Source organism: Nesoenas mayeri (genome assembly GCF_963082525.1).
Source record: "Nesoenas mayeri genome assembly, chromosome: 20".
Classification (NCBI taxonomy): Eukaryota; Metazoa; Chordata; class Aves; order Columbiformes; family Columbidae; genus Nesoenas; species Nesoenas mayeri.
In genome coordinates this window covers 2565716-2584315 of record NC_137569.1, presented here as the reverse complement: position 1 = coordinate 2584315, position 18600 = coordinate 2565716, and the positions used below count along the sequence as shown (strand labels likewise).

Here is an 18600-nt window from a genome sequence, read left to right as displayed (position 1 = left end):
CGTAATGTTAATAAACTGATGCCACTGTGGCATGTGAAAAAATGGCCATGAAAATAAGAAATAGATGGTTTTAAGTGTTCACTGTTTTAGTAATCACGTAATTATAATTAAAGGTAACAAACATGGTCTGCTCTGCCTTCCCTCCCCCTGCTGCTCCCCAGCCTAAAACCAGCATTGAGAAAAGTGAGACAGTCATGTATTTGGTGAAATTTGATCTGTTAGAACAAGTCATTACCATGCCCGAGGAAACTGTCTGAGGTTTTCAAGTATGCAGGTTCCATTTCTGTTTATAGATAGGGCAGGAATGGAGTAGTTGACTCCCTAAAGTGTGTGCGGTGGAGTTTTTGTTGCTGCTCGTTTGTAAGTCATCAATTTTCAGGTTTGGGAATGGGCAATGGAGGTCAGCAGGAGAACAACAGTAGAATAAAAGACTAAAGGGAATGTTTTGCTGATGGTCTCAGTTGTAACCAAACAGGGAAAAAATCATTGCCTCAGTGTTTCTCACAACGTTTTGCAGTCACTTAAAGCAAGGTAGATTACAGAAGCTCAGTAGTGTGGTTTAGATGACTGCATATTAAATTGCAAAGTTTGACAAATAGCAATGTCTTTCTCTTTTCTCCTTTCCAACCTATCGTGGTGTTATTGCCACGTTCAGAAATAGGGTTGTGTACGCTTTCTTCAAAAATCACCTTGTAAATGTTGGAGACGGAGATTGTGATCTGCTGCATCCAGTTGTCTGTCTACCTATTCTGGTTAGACTGCTCAAATAGCAGCCTTTGCGTGAGACTTTTCCTCTTGCCAACTGGATGCTAAAATAGTCGCGTATACCTGGAATAAATGTCATTAGGAAAGTTGTCAGATCAAACACCATTTTAGATACAATTCCTTAATGAAGACTAAATCTGAGACTCCTAATGAGGCAAAAGTATGGGATATATACGTGGAGGCTATCTCCTGGAGTTTTAGTAATGAGTACAACTTGCTAAACTTTAACACAGTTGAAATACCAGTAAGCAAATAATTGAGTAATCCTGATTTTGTGGGAGGATCTGATAGACAACTGAAATCCAGAATACTAAAAGCTACTTTGTTACTTGTGAGGTTGTGCTGTGTGTGTGTGTTTCCTTTTGTTTTTCTGCTCGTAAATAGGAAATAGTATAATCAATTGTAGTGGGTGGCAAACCAGAACTTGTATCTGACAAATTCACTTAAATAACAAAATGCTGAAAAACCACACACACAAACAACCCACCACACACCCAAAACAAACACAAAAGCCGCCCCAAAAACAAAAACTCACTTGGAAAAGCATAACTGATAAGCTTATCATAGCTTACAAAATGAAACTTGCTGCACAGGTTTCACAGGTAATGCTGTTTGATGTTAGTCTGGGTATGGGATTTTATAATGCCAGTCCACCATTTTTACATGAAAATACTATTTTATCTATAATAAGTATATGACTTCATGGGAAATGACTGCTGAAAAGTATTCTAGATACAAATTTGGTTTTGTTATAAGCCTTTGTACATGTAGCTATCTTGATTTGGAGGTTTGCTTCTCACAGATCTGAATATATGTGTTTTTTTTCTCTACCTCATCTTGCTGGGAGGAGGAGTGGCTGCAGTTCCCAAGTTTGGTGCAGATCCGCAGTCTCCGATGGTTGTGGCTGCTTGCGAGGAGGTTGTTTTTTCCAGTGGGGCCGTGGAAATGCTCTTGCTGTCTGCATCAGGGACGTTAATATTGATAATGTAACAAGCAGTCACAGAATCCCAGGGATTGGAAGGGCCCTGGAAAGCTCATCCAGTGCAATCCCCCCATGGAGCAGGAACACCCAGATGAGGTTACACAGGAAGGTGTCCAGGCGGGTTGGAATGTCTGCAGAGAAGGAGACTCCACAACCCCCCTGGGCAGCCTGGGCCAGTGTCTGTCACCCTCACTGAGAAGAAGTTTCTTCTCAAATTTAAGTGGAACCTCTTGTGTTCCAGTTTGAACCCATTACCCCTTGTCCTGTCATTGGTTGTCACCGAGAAGAGCCTGGCTCCATCCTCCTGACACTCACCCTTTAGATATCTGTAAACATGAATGAGGTCACCCCTCAGTCTCCTCTTGTCCAGCTCCAGAGCCCCAGCTCCCTCAGCCTTTCCTCACACGGGAGATGCTCCACTCCCTTCAGCATCTTTGTTGCCCTGCGCTGGACTCTCTGCAGCAGTTCCCTGTCCTGCTGGAACTGAGGGGCCACAACTGGACACAAGATTCCAGGTGTGTTCTCCCCAAGGCAGAGCAGAGGGGCAGGAGAACCTCTCTGACCTACTGACCACCCTCTTCTAACCCACCCCAGGTACCATTGGCTTCCTGGCCACAAGAGCTCAGTGCTGGCTCATGGTCATCCTGCTGTCCAGCAGGACCCGCAGGTCCCTTTCCCCTACGCTGCTCTCTAATCGGTCATTCCACAACTGATACTGGAACCTGGGGTTGTTCCTGCCCAGATACAAGACTCTACACTTGCCCTTGTTCTATTTCATTACATTTTTCCCTGCCCAACTCTCCAGCCTGTCCAGGTCTCTGATGGCAGCACAGCTTCCAGTGTCAGCCACTCCTCCCAGCTTGGTGTCATCAGCAAACTTGCTGATATTACACTCCATTCCCTCGTCCAAATCATTGATGAATATATTGAATAATAGAAACAGTCCATGAACACTAAACAACTATCTTGGGCCCCAGTTCTGCTGCAAGAGATCAGCTGTTGTCCTCTGGTCTTCGCTGTCCTTAAGACAAAGGGACCGTGCTTTCCGTCCTGAGCCCATATTCCTGCCTTATCCCCGTTCGTCTCCCTTTGCCCGTTTCCCATGGGTCCCCTTCCCATAGAAATGCTCTGATTTGCTTCTTGCTCCCTCTAGAACGGTGCTGGGAATTATTCAGGAACAGCATGAGGAAATTGCCGGGTGCTAGAGCTCAAAAGCCTCTTCACACTCGAGAGAGTTAAATATATCAGGACAACATGTAGCCACAGGTTTTGGTTTTATTTCTATTATTTGATTTGAAACCTTAAGAGCTGAAACTACATGGCTCTTCCTTGATATTGTTGAAATATTTTCTATTAAGCCTATTCAACTCCCTTTTTTTTTCAGTGTAAACTCCCTCCCTATGTTAATCTTTAAGTCAAACAATGTCAACATTTTTTTACAACGGCTCTAATGAGGCTGTCCTGGCATCGCGGACCGGCAGGCGAGCAGGTGATGTTTTTCCTTTGCCTGTAGACAGCTGGAATTGAGAGCTGCTGTAAGTAGGACAGTGCAGGATAAACAGCAGGAGCTGAGAGCATTGATCACATGATTGTCTCTTTGGAATATTGGGTTGCTACAGAGACTACAAGCAGACAAATTTAGCACTTTGCATCACAAAGCAGTTTTCTCTTATTTAGCTTAAGTGACAGTGGTGGTTGGTTCATCAGGAAAAATGATGTGGCTCTTGGTTTTTGGATTTTGAACACAAAAATCCGTGTTCTTTTTGTTCACTGAACAGTAAAATGATACCAAACCCACAGAGATACTTCCGATTTTGTTAAATGAAAATTTTACAATGTATTTCAATTTTGAACTTTGAAAAAATCTGGCGTAACAAGATGTTTGTGAATGTTTCAGAATGGGAAAGAGCAATACATTGAAAGCTGTTACACTGCCTTTGAAACAGACTCATGTCTAGCTGTTATCTGTTTTCCAAATATGTGCTGGATTCTTATTCTGTATAGCACACATGCATTTCATTGTCAAAGCTCAAATTCAGAAAACTGCATCCTCAATTGTTAAAGGATGCTGAAGTGGAAGGTCATGTTTGTTAGTCTCATTTAAGTTCTGAAATACAGGAACACGAGTGAACTCCTTTTGTAATATTGCTTATAATCGTTGTATCTGGAGAGATACATACTTTTTAATGTGTGTGTATATAAACTCCTAGTTGCATTCTGAATAAATGAGTTTTACTTCTTTGTAAGATGTCATGCTGTAGTTTTACAAAAATAAAACAGTTTTCTGTTTCCACCTTGTTTTTATTGGGATGAAGCTAAGCCCATTAATAATGGAGTTAATTTTAAAATGTGGAGGTCTTTAAGGTGCATATGACTTATTCTGGAATATAGGTCACTTGCCACATTTCTATTTGTTTTAGTGCACATAACTTCACTATGGAATAAATAAATATTTTAAACTCACAGGTCTAACTGTAATCAAAGCATCCTTAGCTATGTGAAAGATATTTTGGAGAGCCTTTTGACAGTAGCCATTAATGATGTGCTTTGAACTGGAAGGGGTTTTTTCTGCTTTGCTATTAGCTATGTTTTTTGCTTTGTGTTATCATCAAAATCAGCGTTCTGCTATATTTACCTTCGTGACCATAGGGAGTTACTCAGAGCTGCTTAGAAGAACGTCGGCTGTTCCATCTCTTTGTCAGTAGTTGGAGAAGCGTCTGTATTTTGAGATCTTATTACTTCGTGTTAAGATAAAGAAGATGTTACTTGCTAGAAAACGTAGATGTGCGTTTGTTTAGATTTCTTTGTGCTTTCACATTAAGGATTATTAATGCCACTCCGTCAGCTTGAAGTGCAGCTCTTGCGATGGGGCTGATACAAACTCTGCTGTTACAGGGGAACTTGTAGCCCAGGGCAAAAAAGGCATGTTGGTGAATTGATTAGTGATGATTCAAATTCTTATCATAGAAAGTAGTGCTACAATGTAATGAGTATGTATGATAGCATGTTCTTCCTAGAGAACTAGGAACTCATTTCCCTTATCTTCTATTTTCCTCAGCCTCCAGCACTTTAAAAAACCAAAACAACTCCCCCGAAAATAACTAAAAGAAAGCCAAAGCAAGCTCCTGAAGTATTTGATAATGGGAACAATTTGTGTGTGTGCCTTGTGAGGTTGTTGTTGGGGTTTTTTTTTGTTAGTTTGCAACCATTTTTGGTGCTGTGGAAATATAAGTATCTGATTTTAGTATTTTACTTATTTTGTTTTTTAAAGCAAAAATTTCCTGCTCTTTTCTAGTCCAAGTTAAGACTGTGGATTTTTGTAATTCGGGATTATGGGTGGTGAGTGGAAAGAGAAGGTGCTGTGTGTACACCCAAGCCCGGCTGTTGAAGCGGTGAAGGTGGCTGCACTTCTCCATGAGCGCATCGCAGCGTTGGGGCTGTACCTGCAGCTGGATACAGTCACCAGGAACTCCTCTGAACAAGCGCTTACAAAGACAAGGTGGTAGATGGATTATCGTAGGGGGGTTGCTGCTGCTTTTCTGCTGTGAGCTCCAAAAGCCTTGAGCCCCTTGGCAGCCTCGCTCGTTCCTCCCCGCGATGCGAAGCCCCAGAGGGTTCCCTAAGAAAGAACAAGCGTGTGTGGTGGGACGTGTCGTGGGGTTGAGGCCGATGGAGGGTATTGAGTGTGTGGTCAGGGCTGTGACTCCTCCAGATTTATTCTTTGGTGGTGAAGTTTTGGTTTCTATCTTGTTGCTTTAGTATTGTCTCTCAGCCTGGTTAAAGAAAAAAGAAGAAAAGCAACAAGCAAATAACTGAACGTGAAGGTTCTTGGGGCTTTGTGATATGTGTGTCACCTTAAAACTTCTTTCTATTTAAATTTCCTAAAGAACCTATTGAATTCTAAGACTGTGTTCTCCAGCGCAAGAATTAACTACAGAAGGCTACCGTCACTTTTTAAAAAGGAACTTCTTTGATTTGAATTTGAGTGTCATACCAAAATAGTCTGTAATGAGGAATAACTATTTGGAGATGCTTCTATTTGGGCAGCAATGATGCATCAGTTGGAACCTCTCAGCTGTGCTGCTGCTTGTTGTCAGCCAGTCAGGGTGTATTGATCCTTGGTCAAAATGCCCCAAAGGACTCAGGGTGCTGGTTGAGATGAACCCATTTTTGGCAAACATTTTACAACAGTCTGAAATAATGATGCTTATTAGAGACATCAAACGGTACCTGATGTGTTTGTGCTCCTGAACAAGGTGTGTTCTGTCCCACTGGAAGGGAAAGGGGACAGTCCTAATTGTGGCAGCCATTAGTTCTGGATAATAATTTTACTTTGTAATGTCCGTTTTTCTCATCTAGGAAACAGCAGTAGCAAGTATATAGTTTCTAAGGCTATGGTAAATATTTGGATAGGGTTAGCAGAGCTTTGGCTGCTCCTGGTTCAACTCAGAAGTAATTTACAAACACAATCCAGGAAAATATGAGATGGTAACTGAAAAAAAAAAGCCAAAACCATTTTCTCTTTCAGTTGAAACATGGGGATGCATTTTTGATTTTACTGTACTAATGCAGCTCATGGTTGTGAAGCTCTTTGAGATAGAAAGCTCTGTGGAAGTACTAATGTGGGGGGGCAAAACAGATCTAATTACCTTTTTATCGAGGAGGTATTTTCAGATTTGCTAATGGAGATATAGAAACCTCATGTATATGTAAATTTTCCTGTGCTTTCCCCTCCTTCCCTTCAGTGGCTCTTACAAAGGTGGAAGGAGAAAATGTATTGAATTTTTTCACATCAGTTTCTGTTTCTTTTCACATAGAATCACAATCCTTTGTCTCGGAACTGAAAACAGCTTTGCCTTGTATGACTTGAGTGAAGAGGGAGCATGGGGGAATACAAATTGTTGTTTATGGAAATGCATGTTAATGGGGCATAGGTGGGAACCGAAGGTCGCTTAAAATAGCTTCACTTCCAAAGAGTCTTTTTTATAGGTTGCTCTCAGTATTGACGTTCATTCTGGCTGGATTTGTCGTGTTTAGATCAAAATTCCTAAAGAATGCTCATTCTGCTGACGCTTCCCAACAGCTGAATTCAGACTTCAGCTGGAAACTGGATTATTGATATTTAAATTCCGAGATTAGGACTTTAATGAAATTAGGTTAATTAGAATGTCTGTATTTCTACTATGAAACTGTTTCCTATTGTGCATAAAATGACTTTGCTTCACCTCTGAAAGTACTGAAGCAAAAACCAGGGGTGTTGCACATCATTCTGCTGTTTAACACTTACATTTTATCCAGAATTAGTGAAAATTTTACGCTGATTGGATTTTGTAGAATGAATTGTACTGTAACCGATCCCAGGGGGAGAAAACTGTTTTAATTTGTGGAGGGTTTTTTTTGTATGGGTTGGGTTGGATTTGGTTTGGTTTTGGTGGGTTTTTTCTTGGTTGGTTGGTTGGTTTGTGTTTTTAATTTGGCTTTTGCATGATGACCTTGAGTGTTCCTTGCTACTTCTTAGGGCTACTTTTGCAGTAATGAGTTGAAATGCTTCTGTTATCATGCTGATGCTTCTCTTTGTCTTAGTTTATCTGAATTCCATCAGATTATGCCACAATTGTCTGCCCTTCGTCTGTGTAATAATGTGGTGTTTACAAGAGACAGAGCTTAATTGCATTTAAAGTGTATTTAAAGAATATGTGCTTTTATTTTTAAACTTTGCCTCACATCCTAAGCTTGTAAATTATGTGTCACTCAGAACCAAGAACACTATCCACTCGTTCACCTTAAACCATCCAATATGATCTTAAAATAAAATTCAATTTGAAGATCACTCTTCAACTATTTGCATAAGGATTAAAGTTTAATCAGATTTCCATATAGGAATTTAGTGGTGTTTGCTAAACATGTGACTTCACTTGGACTTGAAATCATCAACAAGATGCTGAGCTCCATCATCTGTGCTGGGGAGAAGAACTTTGCTGGGGTTCTGAGCAGCGTGTTATTTCATCTGCAGGATGAATTATTGAAACACTTGTGAGAAGTAGCTGTGAACGAGCAGTGATTCGCTCGTCAGTCTGGATCCTGCCTCTTTTTGTCCCCCAAACACCAAGTTGAGCAGCAGCTTTGCCAGCTGCTGTGCTTGGTTCCGCCTCCAGTTCACTTGTGTTGAAGTTCCTGTAACAAACCGTGTGCTGCGCTTCCTGTTCCTCCGTCAGCCGTTTGTGGGTTCTCTCATCCCTGAAGTGTTTCAGGGCCCTAATTTGAAACCTGCTGGTAGGCAAAGCCGCATATGTAAGCCCAGCCTTCCTTCTCACTGTGGTGACTGTCCGCTGCCTGCTGCTTGAGTCACTGAACCCATTCAGATCCATTTTCACAGATTGAACGGATCGTGCCAATTCCCGAAACTCCTTTTTTTCCCCCTACGGTTGGCTGTCCCACCATCTACCTGGGGGTGGAGGAAAGAAATGACTCTAAAGATGTCCCCAGTAACTGTGCCTGTGCAGGCGGTGTTTTGAAAGGACTGCTCAGGTGCTTGGAGTTCAGTTCTTGGTGCCTGGAGTTCAGTTCTTGGTGCCCTGGGGCTCTGCTCGGATCTTTTCTCAGGCCCGCAGAACTTGCTGTGAGTTCTCACACCAGCGTTTCACCAGGTCAGGGAGCACACACACCACTCTGGGCCTCAGCTCATGGGCTTGGATTTGATTTTTTGGAGACAAGGTGTTGCTCTCACATGCAGTGCCATTAGGGTACAGTAGTTCATGGAGCGTCTTTTCCATTTGACCTTCCAAAAAATGCGCTAGTATCTGCTCTTTTGACTGACTTAATTTAGTCTATTTCCCTTGACATGTTTGCTTATTTTTTGAGATGGAGCAGGTGCTTGCCGCCCTCCTCCTTACAGAGAAGGTTTTCTCTTCTATTCAGTAGTTTATGAAGTGCTTTTGAGGTTCTCCTTGACTTTCATTCTTCTATTACTGAGATGGTGGACCTAATTTAGTGTCCAATGTGAACAGCATCTTCTTGCTTGTAAACATCTGTTCTTTTCCTATGGGAGTGTATTAGTCTGGCAGACGCTTGGGATAACTTGTAGCTCACATAAATGAAAATTACTGTGCTGTACAACTTCTTTAAAAAGAAAAATAAAAGAATATTTGTCAGATGGAACTGGGTATGGAGATGTGCTGCTTCTGCAGCACCCTGGCAGGGATCTGCTTATTTTGTCTTCCTGCTCTGTTCGTGCTCTTTAATTAAAATCAGTAAAACATATTCCACATAAACGACTGAATTGATTTGGATGCAACGTAAAATATTTTGATAGTTGTACTTGCAGGGGTTCAGCTCTATTTTTGTAACAAAACAAGAGCCAGCAGAGCTGCAGAATTGGGAAGTCTCTGAAGCATGATCTGGGAAGGCAGATGATTTCATGGAGCCGCTAACTAGTAACTGCGCACAGCACTGTGAAAACAGCATTTACTTCAGAGTTACAAGGAGGAGATGTGTTTATTGTTGGAGTGTGTTTTGCTATAGAGGACTATGTGTGGGGTGGTGTTTTGGTATGTTTTATTTTTCCTAAGACTCCGGACCGAGAGAAGCTATCAGTGAAGCGTTTGCTATTAAACATTGATACTTGCTTTAATAACTTTAGTTAAGAATGACTTAAGCTTTGTTTTTGTTTGTTAATTGATTGTATCTTCCCTTTTGTGTATAGGTAGGAGATTTCATATTTAACTACTTGTTTGGCTTCAAGAACATGAAGAAATGATTCAGTTTTAAAAACAAACAAAGAGAAAACCACAAACAAAGCAAACCCAACAGTTCTCAAAGCTATTGCCATTCTTCCTGCTCTTAAATAAGTGACTTGTTGGCCTAATATTAAATATAAGTCTTAAAATATAAATTCTGCTTAGTGGAACTGTGACAGGATAACCTAGATATGACCTCATTGAAACTAATATATGTTCAGAAATGTTTGTATGTTTTAAATAATACATAAGTTTAGCATTTTCTTGCTCTTTAGGTAGGAGGGAAATTTGGTTACTTCGTTAATTAACATTTTTGCCCTCAAACTAGTGAGCAAGACATCAACTTATTTTAATTCTGTACTTAGGAATTTGTTTTTCTCCGCAGCGAGCACTTGTCCTGCTCATTCACCTTCTTCTTGCACGGAGACAGTAACGTCTGCACCAGCGTGGAGATCAGCCAGCACCAGCCCGTGTACCTGCTCAGCGAGGAACACCTCACTCTTGCCCAGCAGTCCAACAGCCCCTTTCAAGGTAGAGTTTGTGGGGCAGTAGTGAATATTGAAATAAATCAATCCTTGAGTTGCTCAGGATGAGGACTTGTGGCATAGACTGGAAGTGGGAGCAGAGGCGTTGTCTGCTTTGCATTGCTTATGCGTTCTCCCCGAATGTCCCTTGTCTTGTCGCAGACAGAAGCCAGTTGGTGTGTCTCAGCTCTTCTGCAGGTGGATTATTTCTATATTCGCCTCTTGGCGTGTGGCCAAATCATTTGTCTTCATGGCACAAACTTAATTTCCAAGTACTGTCCTATTGGTGACTTAAATATTTTGCTTTTTCAACGTGTTTTATAACGACCACATATCTTCATCAACGCCTCTTTTAGAAATCCATTTCTGATGCAACATACTTAACCTATTCACTCCTCCTGCTCCTTTTTATTTGGCTCCTCCATGCCTGTACATTCCTTTGGTTCCAGTGGCGGTTGCGTGCTACGCTCTCCAAGATAAAGGAGCGATGGGGCCTGAGCCTGGTCAGTGGGCTGTTTGATCTCTCCCTGTCTCAGACACACTTGTGTTCAACAGAGAAATCTGTTCTCCTGCATGACCACACACTGCCCTTGTTTATTAATGCTCAGTGTCCAACCTGCTTTTTTTGACTGCGATTTAGCAGCAGCTGTGCTTTCCCAATGTGGACAAGACTAAACATGAAACAGATGACTTCCCTGTATGTACATGGTTGTTGTAACTGGACCAAGCGGAATGAAAGGAGGAGGAAGCACCTTAATGTCGTCAGAATTTGAAATAGTGTTTCTTTATCCCACGTGTGTGTTAGAGATTCCTTGGTAGCCAAGATGGAAACTTGCTTGTTGCTTAATTAGATTAATTTGGAGTTGTTATTTTGGTACCTTGAATCTTACAGCACAGGTACATTTAACAATATGTATCTATTACCAAGAACTTGTGCAGTATAGTAAAAAGTGATCAGGGTGTGTTCTGACTTACTGATGGTAAGTTAATTGCAGTGGCTGAAATAACAGTAGTGCTATTTCAGTGGAGGAGAGAGAGGTTTCTTTAGATATCATCTCAGTGTATTTTTATTTGTCTTTTCAGTTATTCTGAGTCCCTTTGGATTAAATGGCACGCTCACAGGGCAGTCATTCAAGCTTTCTGATTCATCGACAAAAAAGCTTATTGGTGAATGGAAACAATTCTATCCTGTCACATCGAACTTGAAGGAGGGATCTGAGGAAAAACAGGAAGAAATGGATTGGGAGGATGATTCTTTAGCTGCTGTTGAAGTCCTTGTTGGTGAGTGCTCTGACTACCTTTTACTTACTGAAATAAACCGGCTGATTAGGTCTGCAAAATTCTGAACGCAAAAGTGACCTCATTTTATTTTTTTAGCGACTATTTGCAGGTGCTCGTGGTCTTTTGTTTTTCTGTTTAATGCTCAGGCCTGCCTAAAATGAGCTGTGCTTAGAGTGGGTTTTGCAGACCTATTAGTAGGAGGTATCTTTATGTGCCCTGAGAAGCAAGATTGTCTTAAAAATAAATAAATAACAATCAAAACCCCCTAGATTATCACAGTTGACATCTGAGATGCATCAAAAGCATGTCGTGCTGTTTCAAGCAGAACAGACGTGCCTTTCAGGGATGTCTTCAAAAACCACAATCCTGGAGAACTTGATGTACTCAGGCACTGCATTTATCTGCTGCTGTTCCTAAAATCTCCGCCCCTGGGACGCAGCAGTTTGTTCCTCTGCTGTGGGCTATTGACATTTGATTTGCCAGCTAATGTAATCACTTCTCTGTAATGAGTGTTCAAGCTTGTGTTGCATTGATGGCTGGAGACCCTGATGATGGGGAGGGGAGTATTGTCAGTCTTGTGTGATGCTAAAAAGCACATTTTCAGTCGTTTTGATAAAACAAAATGATAGAAGCAAGTAGTAGCATGTAGATGCCAGGGCTGTCTCTGCCTGTACGTATAAAGCCCTTTTTATTCCTTCACCCAAATCTTCTATATAAAGCAAATCATAAAGCAATGATGAGGGTGATAACAAAGACGTTTTTTCCAAGAATAATGCTTTAGTGGGTAGAAAGAGTAGGTGAAGTTCTGAGTGACTGGTAAACCACTCAATTTGTTGATGATGTTAAATATAAGACGGAGTTGCTCTCTTTTTCAGCTGGTGTGCGGATGGTGTACCCGGCGTGCTTCGTTCTGGTCCCGCAGACAGACATCCCTGCTCCCAGTACTGTGGGGGCATCTCACTGTTCAACTACTTGCTTGGGTGTCCACCAAGTGCCTCCTTCCACCAGAGATCCTGCCATGTCCTCAGTGACCCTGACGCCACCCACATCCCCAGAGGAAGTTCAAACAGGTAGAAGAAAATCAGCTTCCGTGTGTGGAAAATAGTTTTGATGGCTTCTCCTTTAAATCTAACAGTGTTTGGAGAGGGTTCAGGTGTTCTCTGTACAGTTGACTTAGGACTAAAGAAATGTGACTTTTGGTAACAAGTCTGTTGTAGTAAAACCAATTTTTATTTTTCAACTGTGGGCAAAATTAACTTTCTTTTTAAATAATAGTGTTAGATTTGCTAACAGCTTTGCTCAAGTGTTCCCGATGCATGAGCAGTGTTATTTTCTTTTTCAGGTCTATAGTTTCTTGGAAGATAAAGAATAGCCAGCCCAGTTGTAACATAGACATATGTGGTGCATGCTTTTTTCCCTATGAGAGGGAACCATGTTATAATAATCAACTACTGTGCCTAAATTTTCTATTTGTTTTTATTTCCTAACATTGGGTTAAGAAGATGCTTTTCTTCCTAAGATGCTCCTGTGGGGGTTGAATTGGAGCCATCATGGTTGTGAGTGTTATCACCTCATCACCTAAAACTGTTTCCTCTGGTGCTGCTTTTCAGTTGATGCTCAATCTGCCCAGAAATGGGTGAAGTTTTCTTCAGTTTCTGATGGATTAATCTCTGACAGTACTAGCCATCATGGTGGCAAAATACCTAGAAAGCTCGCCAACCAAGTGGTGGACAGAGTTTGGCAAGAATGCAATATGAACAGAGCACAGAACAAGTACGTACTCATTTTGTGACATTAAGAAACCCCATGGTTGGTATCTTGTGTGTTTGTTGTTAAAGATGCTGTGGCTGCTGGTAGAAGGTGCTTTACTTGTAGTCATAAAATGTTGTCAATAAGTTAATTTGTTCCTGACTAGTAGTGTGTTTAGGTCTCAGTCTAATATCTTAGTAAAAGGCTACTTATAATTTCTTTACTGAATCCTGTGTCACAAAGCTGCTCTTGAGGCTTGATAGAAGATAAGGAAAGAACATATGTTGATCCCTAATAACTCTCCTGATATTGAATCATAGGAGGAAGTATTCTGCTACATCGAATGGCTTGTGTGATGAAGAGACAGCTGACAAAGTAGCATCCTGGGATTTTGTTGAAGCCACGCAGAGGACAAATTGCAATTGTTCAAGGTACAGGACTTGGCAAACCTGCCGTCCAACAATGTACGTTGAGGTTGAAGTGCTCAGGAGAGGCCTTGCAATGACTCCTTTAGGAGTAATTAAGCAATAGCTGCTTGTAGGAAAGCTGTACCAAAATTTGTATCCCGTGTCCTTAATGTCATTGTAGGTCTTGAAACTCTGCCCAGGAAGACAATGCAGAGTCTTTATTCGAGTGAATCATCTGAGTGAGCCTACAGGCAGTTCAGTAACAATTCCTTGGGCTGGAATTCCTTGGACCTGTATATAGTTGGAAACTATCTCATGGGCAACTTTCTCGGGCTGCAACCGAAAGGGAATGCCTATTTATTTGGGAATTAAGAACATTTTCTAGAAGGCTGTGGCACTGGCCTCGAAGGGAGAGAGTTGTTAAGGGACAGCAAGATGACATAGGGATTTTTTCATATGTAGGATGGAGCTTGGCTTCTAGATTTTTTGGTGTTAACTTTCTACTCGTTAGCTCATAGAGGCTTGGACAGCACTATTGGTTAGTATCGATGCTTGAATTCAAGAAGTCATTCACTAATTCGTATGTTGTTCTACTGATTCATCAGTGTTGGCAGAAGTTAAAAGTGACAACGTGTTCATGTGACTATCTATTTCTGTTAAAAGCAGTTACAAAATGCTGTCTTCAGTTCTGAGGATTAGGTGCGTGTTTGGCTCGTAGAACAGCTTGTCCATTTTTTATTTAATGGTATTCTAAAATCTTGCAGTGCTGCTCAAGTCCTTCAAATTAAGTTATGGTCAGAAAGAGGCAGCTTCACTTCAGAATGATATCAGTTTCAGACTTTTATAATTGGCTGTTTAATGGCTTAGAAGCTGGTTCTTATCTAGTGAAAAAGAACACGATAGACTTATTTGAAAGATTAATGTGGAGTATTTTCCCCTATATTAATTCTGCAGGCACAAAAATCTCAAACCAAGAAATTCGGGTCAACAGGGGCAGGCACCACCTGTGGGCCAACAACAGCAAGCGGCTCCGAAGCACAAGACGAATGAGAAGCAAGACAAAGGGGATAAGCCACAGAAACGCCCTTTGACTCCTTTTCATCATCGTGTATCTATCAGCGATGATGTTGCCATGGAGGCAGATTCAGCGAGTCAGAGGCTCGTGATGACTGCACCAGACAGTCAAGTTAGATTTTCAAATATCCGAACTAATGATGTAGCAAAGACTCCTCAGATGCATAATGCTGAAATGGCAAATTCACCTCAGCCGCCGCCACTCAGTCCTCACCCGTGTGACGTTGTCGACGAAGGGGTCGCTAAAGCCCCTTCTACTCCTCAGAGTCAACATTTCTACCAGATGCCAACACCAGATCCCTTGGTTCCCACGAAAACAATGGAAGACAGACTCGACGGCTTGTCTCAGCCTTTTCCAGCTCCGTTTCCTGAAGTTATAGAGCCTACGATGTATGTTGGTACCGCAGTGAACCTGGAGGAAGATGAAGCTGATACCACTTGGAAGTATTATAAAGTTCCAAAGAAAAAGGATGTGGAATTCTTACCACCTCAGCTTCCAAATGATAAGTTGAGAGATGATCCAGTAATACCTGCTGGACAGGAAAACATAACATCAGTTACAGAGTAAGTAGTGCCTGATAGTACAGCCATAATGTGAGAAGGTGAGGAATCCGAGAGGCCGAAGGTGGTAGTTTCTTGTTATAAGCAAGTTTGTCACTAAAGCATGATGTTGTTCTCATCAGCTCGAGCAATAATACCGAGTGTGAGCCCAACTGGCTGTGCTGTGGGCACACGAGAAGGTAATGCTGGTGAAATGTGAGCACAAAGCGCACTCAGGTGTGTAGTAAGACTTGCCACCTTCTTCTCATTGAAACTCTGATGTAGCAGATGGCAATGAAGTTTATTTTTCTACTGTAACATTAATTTGTAGCCAAATTATGTCTATTTAGGACATCAAGTCCACCAAAAAGGAAAAAAGGGAAATTACTTTCTAATTTTAATATTTGCTTTCTTCATTATTTTTAGAAAGTAGCGATGGTCTGGGCTGCAGACTTATCCTATTAAAGTTTCTTCTACCTCAGTTCTGCTGTTGCCCTTATTCAGAAGAGCTGCTGTTTAAATGGCTGCTGGGAACAATGAGGAAACTAATCTGGTTTCCTGGAAGATGTTAACTTTAGTGTAGGCTGCAACTGCTTTAAATATCTGAAATTACCTTTGGAATAAGTAACAAACCGGTGTTCTTGCACACGGTGCGTTCTCTCTGTGTTGTTCTTCAAAAGGCCTGAGGGTTTGAGGTTATTCTAAGAAACAAGTGACTGGTGTGTCTGTTCCTGCTCTTGGGTGGCGTCACATGGGAAACCCTCGTTCATTATACAAAGCTTGTCTGACTTAAATACCGAGACAGTCAGACGAGATCATGGGTAGAACCTCAGCCTTTGAGCTCCAGGAAGTGCATTTGACAGTGTTTCTTCTTTTATTTTATTTTGACTTAAGCTAATGCTGTCTTGAAGTAAAGTGTATGTAGTCTATAACTATTTTTTAAAAAGTTCTTGTTGAATAAATAGAATTTATTTCTGAAAGCTATCGTTATCTAGCACCAGGTTTTAAAATGTTCTACTCTGCTGCTGTCTGTTTCAATCAGGAGAAAGAATTGGCTGCTTTTTTGATAGTGGCTAAGTTTTGATAAATTATGGAGCTTCGGGGCAATTGAGGAAAAGAATAACACTAGTGCTTGTAGTATGAAAACTTACATTTCAGCTCTTTACTGCAGAATGAATCAACATGATTTTCTTCCATTAAAGCAAAAATAGCGCTCCCTCCCCAAACGAGCATCGCCACTTGGCCTTCTGCATTGTGTCTCCTTTGCTGTCGTTACTGCATAAGAAATTCTTGGTGTCACCCCCTTTCCCAGCCCATCCTGCGGGACGGTGGCGGGTTGACCGTGGGGAGCAGCAGGCGCTGGCGGGGCTGTTAATAGCGGTGTCAGTTTAATGTGATTGGGACCTGGATGCAGAGGTGACAAACACCGGCTTAGGGTTGTGATCGAGTGATAAAAAAATGCATCTCAAATGCACCCGGAGTTGCCGCTATTGATGCCCTGTTGAGTATCTGGCTATTAACTTTTCTTCCTCTTTGGTCAAAAATACTGGAATTTGCTGCTTCCTTTTGCTCTGTATTTTTCCTGGTGTTAAATTTCTTGTTTCTAGAAGGTTATTCCCGTATTAATTTGTATTGATATAAGTGATATAAATGAACTGCTATAATCATAGTGGAATTTGTGTGCTTTAGTAGTGGTTGTTGGGCTTTTTGGATAGCCAGGCTTTGTGTACAACACAGCATTGGTCTGTGTTACACAGCCGGGCCTGGGGAGCCTTGCCATACTTTCTACATTTAAATGAAATAAATGGTCAGGAATTAGATTATTAAAATAAGGAAAATTCAGGTTTAATCACTTCTTTCTGATCATTTGTTTGAACGTGGATGGGGAATGGCAATGAGTAATTTTTTTTAACCTGGTGAGTTTCTTTTAGTGGATATAGTTTAATACATTTGTACTTTATAATAAATGACAGCTATGACCTGGGATAAATTACTAATCTTTATCTGAATTGGCAGTGCTGAGGAGAGGTGGGCAGAATGAGTCACACTGCTGTGGCTGACGTGTGTGAGGAGGTTACATTAAATGACTAATGGTTTAATCTTTTTCCCAAAAAGTTTTCTGAAGCCAGGGTGGAAAGGAAGAAAGTGGGAAGGGAAGAAGAAGTTGTTCTTATAAAGGCTGTGTGACAACAGAAACCTTTCCACATAATATATGATAAATAATATTTTGTGATTTTTATTTTCCTTCCTTTCAGATTAATGGTGCAATGTAGGAAACCTTTAAAGGTTTCAGATGAACTGGTGCAACAGTATCAGAGTAAAAACCAATACCTAGCAGCAGTAGCGACGGAAGCTGACCAGGAACCCGAGATCGATCCTTATGCCTTTGTTGATGGCGATGTGGAATTCCTGTTTCCTGATAGTAAAAAGGACAGGCAGAACATGGAGAGGGAAGCCGGGAAGAAACACAAAGTGAGTAAAGGAGTGAGGATACAAATGGGTGATGCGATTAAAACACGTTGCTTTAGTCACCAAATAGAATTTAGATCCTTCTCTGTGTGTTTAGAAATACAGTAAATATATATATATATATATATAAAAATATGTATATTCTAGCAGAAATGATCAATGAAATTATCAATTATTATTATCAGTGAAATTACACCTGAAAGTTTTTTGGTACACTGGTGATGCTATTGCCGTGGTGTTTATGGCTTATACTGGGAGAACGCTGCTGGAGCTGAGCAAAAACCAGTGTGGCTCAGTCACCTCTCTAGAAATGGGTGACAGCAGGTGCTCGGGGAAGGGAGGAGGGACAAGGCGAGCGTGTTGGTCTGTTGGTGTGCGGAAGGTTTGGCCTTGGCTGAGGTGAACTCTGCCTGGTGGCCTGCGCAGGGAATTGAATTTGTGTGTGTGCGCTTTAGCTCGTACCAGCTGTATGAGGCGTCTATTAAACCAAAAGCACACCCTCCTAAAAAGGAGAAATATAACTGCATTGGGAGCTTGTATATGAGTTACATTTGCTTCTTAGGGCTAGTTGTGTGTGTATGCACTCCTGATATTGAGAATTTTGTTCAATAGCTAGTATAAATAATGCGTAGCATTTGATATCAAGTGTTTTTTCAATAAGGTGGTGTAGCAAGAATCCACAACTTGTTTTTTAAATTTATCCCCAATGCAGAACCTGAGATTTACATTCTTGTTTGTGCTTATCCTGAGTGTGTTGTTGGCGTTGTCTGTGTTCTGAGCTTCCCTCTCCCTGAGCAAGTCCCATGAACCAGACCCCCCACTGCACCTCGCTGAGCTGGAAGGATAATGAGAACCTGATACTTCTGATACAGACAAGAATTCCCATAGGGACATAAAAATGCCCCCCACCTCCCCAGTTAATTTAGGCAAACTTTTCCACCTTGTTGTTTTTTTTTTTAATAGGCTGAGGATGGGTCATCTAGTGTGACAGTTTTATCCCATGAAGGAGAAGATGCTATGTCTCTATTTAGTCCTTCTGTCAAGCAAGGTAAAGAGGCTTTTTTTTTCCTCCT

The 18600-nt window shown here is 41.3% G+C and overlaps 1 protein-coding gene across 2 annotated transcripts in view; it reads left to right on the top strand.

Annotated features, from left to right (window-relative positions):
* MED13 (mediator complex subunit 13) overlaps positions 1 to 18600 on the top strand; it is a 49636-nt gene that overhangs the window by 14617 nt on the left and 16419 nt on the right. The window contains exons 4-11 of one of the 2 annotated variants that reach the window (XM_080357235.1): positions 9869 to 10014; positions 11091 to 11288; positions 12164 to 12358; positions 12899 to 13061; positions 13358 to 13468; positions 14399 to 15082; positions 17314 to 17530; positions 18491 to 18575. In XM_080357235.1, the coding sequence (XP_080213361.1) occupies positions 9869 to 10014; positions 11091 to 11288; positions 12164 to 12358; positions 12899 to 13061; positions 13358 to 13468; positions 14399 to 15082; positions 17314 to 17530; positions 18491 to 18575 (1799 nt within the window). Of the gene's footprint in view, positions 1 to 9868; positions 10015 to 11090; positions 11289 to 12163; positions 12359 to 12898; positions 13062 to 13357; positions 13502 to 14398; positions 15083 to 17313; positions 17531 to 18490; positions 18576 to 18600 lie in introns of both variants that reach the window. The other variant, XM_080357234.1, reaches the window with a different exon arrangement.